The 13,539-nt window shown below is 42.2% G+C and overlaps 1 protein-coding gene across 1 annotated transcript in view; it reads left to right on the top strand.

The window, feature by feature from the left end:
- The window catches only part of LOC122906923 (mitochondrial intermediate peptidase), a 170,228-nt gene extending 159,024 nt beyond the window's left edge, over positions 1-11,204 (top strand). Inside the window, exon 19 of the mRNA XM_044249420.1 lies at positions 10,944-11,204. Coding sequence (XP_044105355.1) covers positions 10,944-11,041 — 98 coding nt within the window. The 3' untranslated portion in view covers positions 11,042-11,204. The remainder of the gene's footprint in view (positions 1-10,943) is intronic.
- Positions 11,205-13,539: the final 2,335 nt, after the last annotated feature.

Genomic DNA, 13,539 nt, shown 5'->3' with positions numbered 1-13,539 from the left:
GAAGAAAGCATGTCATGGAACCAGACTTAGAATTTAGTGGCTCCAGGATTATGACATAGTTTTAATAATAGAGGTAAATGGCAACAGGGAATAATAGCCAAGTCAATAGAACCCCTAATCTTTGGCTTGTTTGGATATTTACTCAACGTGGCCTCTGAAATAGCTGAGAGCTTTTTGGAAGAAAGAGATGGAAGAGAAGGGAGCACCTGTGTTCTCAAGGCTCAGACCTCCCTTTTGTAAAAGCACTGATTTTTGAAGAGGGTGTGTCCATGTTTAGTATGTGGGTGTGTTTGTTTAAGGAAGACATGGAGCTTCAAAAGGCAAAATGTTTTGTAACCCAGAAGTGTAATTCTAAATGGAATTATACATCTGACGACGAAGTTAAAATAAACCAATTTGTAAATAGATCACTTGCATGTGGGGCTCAGCTGGCTGGATCAGCTTCTGTCCTGCAGGAAGGTCAGATGCTCAATCCAGTTGGCGGCCTCAGAGACAGAACCTCCTGTCTGACCAGAGACAGATAGTAACCCAGCCTAGGGGGCAATCGGGGTTTTTTCAGTTCAAAGGAAGAAAGGAATTTCACTTTCTGGCTGATACTCCGGTTTTCCCAGGAACTGATCGTAGATAGTGGGAATCCACCTTTAGAAAAAGGTGTGGGTAAACCACAGCCTTGTAGCAGAGAAAAACTTCAAAGTAGAGAAGGTGAGCAATACAGTTGCCCTAGGCTTGGGAGAGACAAATCTGGAATGAGAGTTCTGATCTCGTAAAATTCACTTTAGACTTTTCAAGCTGCCAGGCCAGCCTTTGTACTGTAATTCTTCACTGGGCTGAGCTGTGTTTGGCACATATAATTATTTCAGTGCACAAAAAAAATAGCTATTTACTCTTATGATAGGTTTTGAGAGCTGGTAATGGTGTTGGGAATATACAGACGTGCCTTTTCACTCATTCCTAGATCTGGAGAGAGAATCTGCCCTTTGGCATATCCCCCGTTAACTTGGAGGTTACTAGAGCTAGCTGACCATCTGGGCAGAGCAAAGGCTCTATCTTGGTGCTTTGGGACCTTTTCCTCATTTTTTTAATAATTGCGGTGAAGTATCTATGATATAAAATGTACCATTTCAACTATTCTTAAATATGTGTTTCGTGGCCTTCACAATTCACAAGTATTCACAGTTCTGGGTAACCATCACCACTGTCCACTTCCAGAACTTTCCCACAGTGCCAGTGATCTCTTTTTGATAAACCTTTTCTCACGGCTACTAATAAGGAAGAAAAATAGATTGATTTTAGTTGCATCTTTTGTTTCCTTCTTTTATTTATTTTTTATTATGTTCATTTAGCCACTGTATAGTACAGCATTAGTTTCTGATGTAGCATTCAGTGATGCATTCATTATGTATAACACCCAGTGCTCATCACAACATGTGCCCTCCTCATTCCCCATCACCTTGCTAAAAAGCGGATGGCAAAAAGTAGAAAAAAGTAAAGCAAACAGTGATTCGTTAGCTGGATAATTAGCTTATGACTGTGTGTTCGATGATCATATCCTGAAGACTTAACCGTAGACCAATGTTTTGGAATTCGACTTGTGCAAAAAATAAATAAGTAAATAAACAACCTTATCCTTTAACTCACTGAACTGGGAAGTAGGTTTTCATAAGCTTTTGGATCTGATTGTTACTGCTATCAGTTATGGAACATTTACTGTCTTAAATGTGCTATCTTTGTTAATTCTTATAGCAATCAAGCAAAGTAGATGACACTATGCCAATTTTATGATCTTCAAACATTAGATTACACTCTAACACTTTACCTTCATTCGTATTGCTCTTAGCAGAAGCAAGGTATAGGAAGTGAAGTAATTGGCTAAGGTCTCTTAGGCAGTTGGTTACCTCAGGTAATCACTCACCAAACCCTTGCTCTAACCATCAGTACCATAAGAACCTGTTTAGAGACATCTCAAGTTCTGTTTAGAAAAGGAAGAATTTACCTTTCCTCTCCATTCCCCCTTGGCACCCCTTCAAAGGAAAACTTTTGTGTAGTCAGAAAAAGAGAATTACACAGAAATTTAAGTTCTAAAATGCTGTGTATGCCAAACCAGATAATGTTCCATTCAGCCTAAAACCCTAACCTACACATTGCCCCCAAGGCTGTTTCTCAAACCACATGGTAGTGACTCTGGTTGGTTTTGGTGGAGCAGGCTCTGGTCCCAGTAGGGGGTCCCCAGGATATTTCTTTTTGGGAGTCTATAGCTTTTCTTGGTCCACCAGTCTGACCCCCTAAACAACTGACGTCTGTAGGTCCTAATTACACACTTGACTGATAGAATTTAAACCAAGTACCAGTGTCTGGAAATGTACAATTATGTTTGGCTTTTAGCGTTGGATTTAACAGAACTGCTGAGATATTTGTCCGTGGCCATTTGGGGTTCTGAACACCAGCCAGTCCCATAGTTAGCAGGCCTGTATCCACCTGGGACCCAAATATGCGACATCCAGGCCTCAGCTCTCCTGGGCAGTTCTGGACACACATTCAGTACACGAACTTTCGTTGTACCTTTGAAACCCACAAATGTAAGGGTGATTTTTTTCCCCCTTGATTTTTCAAGGAAAGAACCAGCTTTAGGAGGACCAAAAAACTACTGAGACAAACCCACCCAGCTTCTTAGCAGATCTCCCATCACACTCCCACCACATCTGGCCGAGATGGTGAGGCAGAGGAATAAGTTGGGTTTCCTCTTTGTCCAGGAAAAGACCCTTCTTTTTTCCCCAATGAACTTGGAGAGAGGAAATCTGACATAAAGCTTGCTGTCTATCACTCAGATTTTATGAATCTGAGGAAAGAGTTATTTAAATGAAAAAAAAATTATCTGTTTAAGCTCTGGGTCTAGAAACTTGATCCTTAATCAAACAAAAAAAATATCAGTGTCCCCAGGCGTCACTTAATCCCTTTTAATAACTTGTGAACTGATCTTTTTTATCAACGGAGAATCTTCTTGAAAAAAAAAAAAAACAGAACCAAGTCAGGCATACCAAAGTAGAATGTTTTGGAACAATATGGAGGTGGCCACAGAATCAAAGGGAGAATTAAAGGGAGAAGTCTCAGCAGGACCCAGAAAGAGCAGTTTCCCGCGTCTTGGGAGAAGGAATGAATAGAGTCTTCAGGGCACTGGTGCCATGTTGGGCCCCTAACTCAATCACTCACTCCTTTGCACCAATTCTGTATCTTATATACACCTTTCTTCTACGTTAACATTATGTATTTCCATGGCTTTCTTCCCAAATAATGGGCTGGTCAAGAACAGAAATAATGTTCCGCTCATATGTGTGCCTCGTGTCTTTAGCACACAGTGCTTGGCACACAGGTACTCGGAACATTAAATTTTTGTAAATGTTTGAAAAGACTTTCTGTCTTTTTTTTTAAATTTTTTTTTAAAGATCATTATTAGAGAGAGAGCACACGCGAACAAGCAGAAGGGAGGGGCAAAGGCAGAGGGAGAAGCAGGCTCTCCACTGAGCAGGGATCCCAGTGATGGGCTGGATCCCAGGACTCTGAGATCGTGACGTGAGCCAAAGGCAGACACTTAACCCCCTGAGCCATCCAGTTGCCCAGACTTTCCATCTTAAATGGAGTAGGGCATGGCTATGGTTCTGCTCACTGCCATGGTGCATGGAGCTCGGCAGCCGGGGGTGGGGGGTGGGGGTGGGGGAAGGGCATCCTTTCGGAACCTCTTAAAGGAGGGAGCTTGCCAAGTCTGTGGGGAGTCGATCTCAGCAACATCCAGCGCTCGTCTGTATGAACCATCCTACGATGACTCCCATTTTCCCAGAATTCATGACATTCTTGCTGACCACTGGTTCCTGTAGTGACTTCCTGGTCTTTTTCCTGGAGAAAGAGCCCCAGCTGGGCCCTCTGAGCCCCTAGCGACTGAGGTCTGATTACAGTTCTCAAGCTCAGAACAGTCAGAATTGCTACAGGAAAGAAGCCTCTGCGACGTGTTCCGAGCCGTCCTCCCAAGAGCGTCAACAACCGGTAAACACAAAGCCCTGTTTTCCAGGGAGTTGCTCATAAGCAAAATACACTCTGCTTCCTTTTCCACAATAAAAACCCTGCCGCCAGCCCCTGAAGCACACCTCCCGCCTGGGAGATCGACCTCTCGCGCAAGGCCAGTCACCGTGTCACGCTCCTCCCACAGCTCTGTGCCTTATGGCGGCTTCCCTCCTGGCCTCCTCCACCGCCAAGCGATTTTCAGACTATTTCCATGCCAAATCCACTTGATCCTTTTAGGTGCTTTTCCAGCCAGCTGTGGCCTCTCTCTTGAGGCTTGGTAATCATAACTATGAGCAGTGTCCCAAACTAATCCTGCTTTTGTTTCCTAAGATTGTTTCTCATTTCACTTGAGAAACAAATATTTTTTAGTTCACTTACATAGAAAACTCATACATCTTTCTTGCCCCATACTTTTCAAGTTATGGTTGCCCATGGAGAGAAACCTGATCTCATTTTCCACTTCAGTCAGTTTCCACATGTCCATTTGGGCTGTGGTTCTCACACTTCATCAGGGTCCCTGACTGCCGAGCCCACTTCCAGTTCCTGATTCCTTAGGCCTGAGGGTCCAGACCCAACATTTGTATTTCTGGCAGGTTCCCAGGTGATACCCATGATGTTCATCGGAGAACTGCACTCTTAGAACATATATTTCCGTAAAACAGATTCTTGGTCATTCTTATAGTATATGTACTGTATCTTCCTAATACATAATTAGGTCATGTTTTTGCCTACCTTCAATTGACTTTAGGGACTCTGGTCCACAGTGAGTGAGGGAGGGAGGGAAAAAAACCCTTCCAGAGATTTTATTTCTAATTACTTCACCCTTTTTTGCTTTCACTAAACTTTGGTCACATTCAGCCAGTTTTCTTGGCTTGGGCATCCTTGCTTGGTGTTCAGCAATATAGGAAATGGACCCAAAAAGGAGATGTAACGATTCTACTTCTCTTCCAAGGCTCAAAATAATCCTAATGTTTTGGGGGCACACGGGTGGCTCAGTCGGTTAAGCGTCTGTCTTTGGCTCCAGTCATACTCCCAGGGTCCTGGAATGGAGGCCCGCATCGAACTTCCTGCTCTGTGGGAAGCCTCCTTCTCCCTCTCCCAATCCCCCTGCTTGTGTTCCCTCTCTCACTGTGTCTCTCTCTGTTAAATAAATAAATAAAACTTTAAAAAAATTTTTAAATGTTTTTAAGTGCCCTAGTCATTTCCTGTAGTGCTTGGTAAAAGGGGTCGGAACAGGAGTCCATCTCTGCCAGGTTGTCTCAGAGGCTTAATCACACCGCCAACCAGGTGTCCTGTCATGTTCTCAACGAACTGTATTAGTTGCACATGCAGACAGGCATTCAAGAGGTTAAACAGTTCCCGCCAAGAATGCGTTGATATTTAAATGGTGGTCTGGTTAGATTATGGATTCCAGACCACAGACTAACAGGGCGTGAATGTGCAGCTTTGAACACATACACAACTCCTCCTGGAACTGGCAAAATCCATTCTTGGTAAAAGCATAGAAATAGGCGTAGTTGGGAGCCCCTCAAACGTGTAAGGGCTTCTGTTTGCAAGGGGATACCACAGACACTTGGAGGCCACCCAGGAAACCTCCTTACGTGCAGAACTCCCGCTACTTTTTTCCTGCCTGTATCATGCCTGCAGCTGCAGTGGCAGCCGAGCATGGCCAAGCCTCATGCCCAGAGAGGAAGAGCCATTTTCCCGGTCCCAGCCTCTTCAGCAGAGCTCACTCCCTGTGTTCTCTGTGCTCTACCTCCATGCGTAGTGCAGCCCTGTGACGACTGTGGGCAGAGTGTCCTCAGTAGCACCAAAAACACCTGCTCTGTCTTCAAGGCAGGAGGGGGACAGTTAATAAGCTGGATCCATGTAGCCATGGGTGACATCAGGAAGCTATCAGACCCTCCCCCACCCCCCAGAACATCTCCACACAGGTGGGTTTTGTCATATCCTGGATGCTGATGTTGAAAGATGCGTCTTCTCAGAATGTGTCGTTTTGCAAAATTCCAGGGCCTGAGGCAATATAATATATATCACGGTGTTCTGGGAACGTGGGCTCTGGCACCAAGCCTTCCAGGGTTCAACAAAAACTAAGAGTTGTGTGACCACCCCCCGCTTCCCTCTGTTTTCTTACTTGTGAAATAGGTTTTTCACAAGTGTGTTTTAGCACTGCCTGGTGCACAGTGATTGCTCAGCAGGTAACTGCCATCGTCACTTTTTTCCCCATAAATCCTTTCTAGACCGGCTGTCGGGGGTCCTCCTGCTCCGTATCTTTAAGCTTTACTTTATTTCCAGCTCTGTGCCAATAGAGCAGTAGAAAGAAGAGCACGTAGCACGATTTGGAAACCCTTATTGCTTCAGGAGTCAGTCTTGGAAACCTTTTGATATCATAATTTATTTTAGTCAGGCCCAGCATAATTGCCCTCGTACTTGAAGGTTATGAAACATGCCAGTTTGAGCAGAGCAGTGAAGATGAAAGTGTTCTGGCTTGTACCAACTTTTATTAGCCCATTTGCCTCTCAGGTAAAATGAGGAGAAAAATAAATTAAATCATCATTCTTCAACTACTCATTATGTATTCTCTCTTCCTCTAGGACAAGTAGATGAAGTTCAACTACCTCTTTCCCTTTTATGAACGAATATGTACAATGTCCTAATGTAGTTTTGTCTTTCTTACATTGCTGTCAACACTTCTTGCAGTTGTGCAATTTCAGTCCTTTTGGCAACATCAGTCTGTCTTTCCACCCCCACCCCCCAAGTTAGGTGACTTCCACAGTGAAATATGTTTGTAAATTCCACCCACTTCTGGACTTAACGGCCCCGAAGCTGGCTCCCAGGGGTTCCCAAGAAACTGCAGGTCCAATCATCACCCTTTAAGATCAAGACTTGAAGACAAAAGGGACATCTTTGTCAGCTTCTTAAAAAGATCAGAATTCCTGGAATTTTTTTGATGGTGCACACTTATAAAAGCTAATTTCAATTTTTCTGACTTGGGAAACTGCCTGAAAACACTGCATTTTTCTTTTAATTCTCTGTGTAGAAGTTAGTTCATGTTGACACTTGCAGAACATTTAAATCTAATTAAAGCAAGGATACCATGAAAATATGCCAAGAGAAGTCTTGCCTTGGGAGCTATTCTTTACCCCTTTGGGTCTTGATTTCCTCTTTTGGGGACCTTCATTTTTCACGGTCACATGATGTCCAAAATTACCAAACCATTTACTGCTGACCAGATTGGACTTAAAAATACCAGGAGCTTTTGCTACAGCCGTGATTGCCGTTCTCTGAGATGAGGGCATGTTGAGGATGGCATATTGGAGAAGGACGTGTGCTAGTTAGGTCTGTGTCCCGAGAAGGACAGAGCAAGGTCATATTTATGTTGGCAGTTTGTCGAGTTAAAGTGAACCACTTCAAAGGGGTAGGAGGCCATGCTTAACTGAATCGTTTGGCTCTGAATAGATGGGTCTTACCTTCTGACAGTTCCAGGCATTTAATTATAAACGACCAGTCATTTAATTATAGAATGTTTCACATACTAAAGGGAAGAAAAGGGTGTAATAGGTTAACACAGTTGATTGAAAGCCATGTTTAAATGTTTTCCCTACAACTGTTCCTTACATTAAGAAACTTGGTGTGCAGGAAATGCATGAAACCTGATTTATTAGTCAGATTGCTTCCACTTACGCAATAACCTACACCTAAAGATCCAATGGGAAATGTGCTGCGCTAGCGGTCATCAAAGACTGAACATTTCTATCCTAGTGACACAGCTGGATCAGAGGAAAGACCTTCTTTCACCCATACAGATTATTCTACTATAAAAAGGAAATTGTGTTTCAAACTTCTGTATTGTAAATAAAGACAAAGCAATGACATTGTCTTTCAGTAGCTGCTCCTTATTTCTCAGATATTTCCTGAACGGAGATAGTAGAATTTGAACTTGAATGAGGGTGAAAATATTTCGGTCCAAAGTTGAAATTACAATCATGATATTCTTATTGTTCTTAACTACTCCAGGTCTGGTTAGTGGCTTACAAATGTGCTTGGATTTTGTTTTTGTGCTTCGATTCTGCTGTTTTTATGTCCACCACACAAGCCAGTCCTTGGGCAGTTTCCCACTCAGTCCCTCTTACCGCTGGGAATGACCGTGTTTTTGTGTCCTGTCCTGGGCCTTCCCCTGAGCTCTCTGTTCTCACTGCTGGCTGAGGCCTGGTGGCCTGTACGTGGAGCACCCCCAGGTACCTAAATGTGACAAGGTTTGGTTTTCCTCTAGCCCTCTGGCTCAGTTACCTTCCCATCCTGGTCACTCTAGTTCCAACCCTTAGAGTCTTCAAAAAACATTCCAGCCTTCCTCCAGCCGCCCCAGACCACTTCATGTTCGGTTTACATTCTGCCTTCTCCTGCTTCAGTACCTTCCTGCAGGGTCCTCTCCACCTAGGAGAGGTCCTGGGAGGGCCCTAATTTGAACCCGAATCTTCTCTATCCTTCTGGTTTCTACTGAGATCCCAACTCTCCCCAAAGCCTTCTGAATCTCTCATCAGAATTCATCTTACACCCTCTCTTCTCCCACTGATGGCACTTTGTACACTGTTAACACCCACAGTTGATTTTTTCCCAAATGTTTTATGCGGAGCATTTTCAGAGATTGAGAAAAGTTGAATGAATAGTACAGTAAACACTCATATATTTGCCATTTAGATTCTACAATAACATTTTGTTGTCTTATCACACCTCCAGCCATCCATTCCTCTGTCAGTCCATGAATCCACTCTGTACGTATTATATATGTATATATAAGTAATTTTTCAAAGCACGTGTCAGATGGCAGTACATTTTACTCCAGACATTTTTAATATGCATATTTCTTTACTTTTCCTTTTCCTTTTCAGATAAAATTTATATACAGTGAAATGCATAAATCTTTAATGTACCATTTAATGAATTCTGATGCAAATATGCACCTGAATACCAATCACTATGCAGGTATAGAACATTTACCATCACATCAGAAAGTTGGCTTGCGTCCCTTCTCAGTAGACTGTCATCTCCACTCCTGAGAGCATCCACGGTTCTGATGTTTTTTCAGCACGGATTAGTTGGGCCCACTTTTGGGTTTCCTATAGATGAAATCAAACAGGAGGTACTCCTTTGTGTAAGCCTCTTGAGATTCACCCAGGTTGTTGCACGTTATCAGTGGTTTGTTCCTTTTTGTCGCTCATAACTCCATTTTCTGAATATACCGTGTATGTTTATCTATATCCTGTTGATGGAAACTTGTGTTGTTTCCAGTTTAGGGTTGTAAAGTCCTTTTTTGTTTTGTTTTGTTTCACTTTTCTCAGGTCAATACCTAGGAGGAAGTTGTGGGGTCATAGGGTAGCTGTGTGCTTAGTTTTATAAGAAACCACTAGATCTTTTTCCAAAGTGGTTATACCATTTCACCCTTCCACCACTCCATGTGACAATGCAGGTTGGCCCACAACCTTCCCTATATTTGGCCTTTGTAATTTTAGCCACTCTGGTGGGTGTGTTGTGGTGTTTCATCATGGTTTCAGTTTTCTTTCCCCAGATGACAATGATATTGTATCTTCTTAGTGCCTGTTGTGTTTACTTGGTTGTCTTCTTTTGTGAAAGGTCTACTGGAATCTTTTTCTAGTGGAATTTTTTAAAAATTCTTTTTATGTTCAGTTGAAGGAGTCCTTTATTTTGGATACCAGTCCAGCATGAGATATATATTATGTTGAGTATTTTCTCCCTTTCTGCCATTTACCTATTTATTTTCTTTAAAGAATTGAAGTTTCTTATTTTGATGAAATCTAATACTGCAATTTTTTTCTTTTATGGTTATTACTTTCTTGTCCTAAGAATCCTTTGCCTACCTCAAAGTCACAGAGGTGGTTTTTTTGACACACTTCATAATTTTAGCTTTTATAGTTAGGCATATTATGACTTAGTCTGTTCATCTTTGACTGACCTGGACTGACCCTTTATACACAGCAAATACTCAAGATATATTATATGGAACTGCATTAAAGATGGAGATAGAAAGAGGACTCTGGCAATCTTTTAATGTCTCTGTGTTAGAATGAGTTTTATGGGATCCACCCCCAGATTAAATGCCAATGTATAAAGCCCTGTCCAACCCTTGAGTTAGGATTATCTGCCAAGAATACAGGTCAAGGCAAGAGGCTGATTGCTTGAATATTTGGCTTCTTTGGAGTAGAATAGAGATAGATTTAGCTTTTTACTAAACTATGAATACATGCTAGACATGATGCCTCATTGTTTTCTACTATATCTTCTTGTTTTATCTTGATAGCCACCTTACATGTTATATGAGGAAATCTGAGTCCTGGAGTTTTTAAGTGACTTCCTTATTATCCATTTAGAAAGTTGCAAACCTAGGAGTTCTCCAAAATAGGAAAATCTGGAGGAAAGCCAATACCTTGATTCTGATACAAGATTTCTGCAAAAGAATAACATTTGATTGATTTTAAAGTATATGGAACTTGATACTAAAACTTGATAAACAACTAAACATATTAAGTTCTGAACCAATGCACTCAAAGGTAACTAAAAATTCAGCCTTCTAACATCACTCTAAGTATATAGAAGTATCTGCAATAGAAAAACTCTTGGGAAATGAATTTGCTCATAAATCTCATGTTAATTGCTGACTAGATAGTAAAAATATATTAAAATCATAAATAGCCACAAGGTCCACCCACTGCCCAAGAATTTTTTTTCACTCATGATTTTTTATAATGTTTACATAGGCAGTTCTTACAAGGTCTCATTTCAAAAAGCCAGAATCTTCCCCTCGTGTTCAGTGTCTTTGTCTCTCTTTATTGTCTGCAGGTGGATGTGCTGGCTGATCTTTTCTTTGTTTGCAGGTATGCTTCAGAAGTGTCCTTCTATTGATGACTTTGTAAGTGCCCTTGTTTCTGACTTGGATCTGGACTTCGAAACTTTTCTCATGGATTCTGAATGATGGAAGCACCTTGTCTCTTTCAGACCGAGGTTGTGTAGATATGAATTTTGTTGTAAATGCTACAGCTGTGAACACTCATTTCTGACTTCAGTATTCACTTCTGTAATGACTTCTGAAAACCCTTAAACTGATGGAACTTGGAATAAATAATTTGTTTTAATGATGCTGGCTTTTAGCCTGTTTGGCAGGTTTTTGAACATAATGGAAATCTACTCAGTGAGCTAATAAAAAACTAGAGCCTCGTGTTCTGAAGTTGAAGGTATGGGCACTTCCTTAAGCCAACCAGTCTCCTGTTGAACTTTTCCCCTTGCATCGATTTCTAATTGGTTAAATTAGGGACTTAATTAAAAGCAAACTTATTTTAGTTTGAAACAGTCTTCAGGAGAGTTACACAATATAGTTCTTTTGAACGATGACCATTGGAAAATGTGCTTGGAGCAAGTACGGTTTCCAGAGTGCTTATAGTTGACTGCACTGCATTGCTCTGAGTGCTTAGGCTCCACAGATGGATTCAGAACTGAGAGGACTTGAACTCATGCTTTTCTGGCTTGATTACAAATGTACAAAGATGGGTGCAATTACCAAGGGATGTGCCAAGATCCAGCATAAAGGAAGAAAGGGGAATTCAGACTGGGTCTGACTTTATCCTGAACCCATCTGCTTTACATTCTTGCATATTGTATCACTGCGTGTTAATAATAGGAAAGAAATTCTTCAGTGGGGTTTTCCCACCATCAAAGTCACGAATTTAATTATAGACTTTAGCTTAAAATGACATCTGCTAACAGCCTCTTCGACTTCTCTTTAATGGCCAGAGATGGTGCAAAAGGGCCAGATTTGAAATCCCTGCAACTAGGACACGTGTCCAGCCGATGCATGAGATCTGGAAGAATTTCTATGAGACCAGATGAAGAAATGTCAGTGACGCAGGCGTGCGGGATCCCCCTGGATGCAAGGAGGACAGACCTTTCATTCTGTCCCCACTTCCTGCTGGCACTGAGAAACCCAAAGCAAGTACTGGCCACAGAGCCAAGCAGCTGGCCCACCACCTGGGCAGTACTTCCCCCTCCGCCACTGGGCTGCCATTTACCCCTCTTCCAGCTGCTCCCCATTTGAATTTCTCAGTCTGGGAATACTCTCGGAAACGGCATCTCCCAGAGAATACTTGGGCAGGAAGTAGGGCAAGCCTGGTGGTAGAGCCCCCTCTAAGGGAGGGCGAGGCCTGGGGGGATGATGGCAGCAGGAAGAGCCCCAGTACCAGTGCCCAGGGAAGAATGTAGCTGTGCCTGCACTCCACCTCATTCATTCAGTCTCTGAGCCGAGGAAAAGCTGCATGGCGCAATGCTAACTCTGTTCCGGGAACGGATTTGAAGAAATTGACATTGACCAGCCAGTCCGTCATAGGTATGTCTGAAAAGGTTCTCTGACCAGCTCGCAGGTGCACCAACAGCAAGAAACCTCTGGGTCTTTACCAGTCCCTTTTCAGCTGGAGGTGAAGGAGGAGAAAAATCCGTGGGGAGCCTATGTGCAAACATTCTTCAGAAAAAAAGGAAAGGGAGAAATCACCTAGAAGATCATAACCTGGAAAATTCTTTGTTAAAGTAAGTAAAGCACATCGTAGAAGACCTCTCTGGTATTCTTAGTGAGAGATGAGAAAGCACACTATCGAAACCATAGAAAAAAGGGTGAACAGAATAAGCTAAAAAAGAAGATAGGTGGACTAAGGAAGGGAGAAATGCAAACAAACAGAAACATTAGTCTAGTGGCTTAAAGGATTATCCAAGCAGAGGAGAGCAAAGTTGTTGAGAAAAAAACTTGAGAAACATCTCAGGATGCAGGTCAAACGGAGGTGGTGAGAGCCGCCTCCTCTGGGTGATAGAATTCCTGAGGACGAAGGTGGATCAAAGACAATCACAGAAAATCGATTCTTGTGTCCTCCTGTATTCCCGGTACTCGAAACAGCATCTAGCACATTGTAGGTGCTCTGCTGAGTACGTGCCATCCAGTGAATTTAAGGAAACTTTCAAGAGAGAAAAAAACGAGTGTGCAATTTAAAAGGGAATGTTTGATGGTTGCCCAGTAGCGTGAATGTACTAATCCCACTGAACTTCACCCTTAAAAATGTTTAAAATATTAAATTGTACTTAATGTATATTTTATAACAATTTTTAGAAAGAAAAAAAGAAACCTGCATTCCAGACCAAAACAAAGAAAACAGTGAAAAGAGACCCTTGCCTAGACACGATCTGCCTTTTCTTTTGAGAGGTTAATTATAAATATAATTAATATTATAAGCCAACCTATTCCAGATTGGGCTTTGCAGAACGCTTCCTGGGAACTGGTACTTAGTGTTCTGTGAGCTCAGAGGGTCCTGTTGTGGATTACATTTGGGAAATGCTGATTGTTGAAGGTTAGCAATCCTAAATTACAGAACATTCCTAGCATTTGCATATAGGCACCAATATTTTCCAAACTTTTGATTATAGGACCCGCACCCC

This window comes from Neovison vison, chromosome 5, assembly GCF_020171115.1.
Source record: "Neovison vison isolate M4711 chromosome 5, ASM_NN_V1, whole genome shotgun sequence".
NCBI lineage: Eukaryota > Metazoa > Chordata > Mammalia > Carnivora > Mustelidae > Neogale > Neogale vison.
The sequence above is the reverse complement of the archived record's forward strand: the minus strand, read 5'-3'. Positions and strand labels throughout refer to the sequence as shown.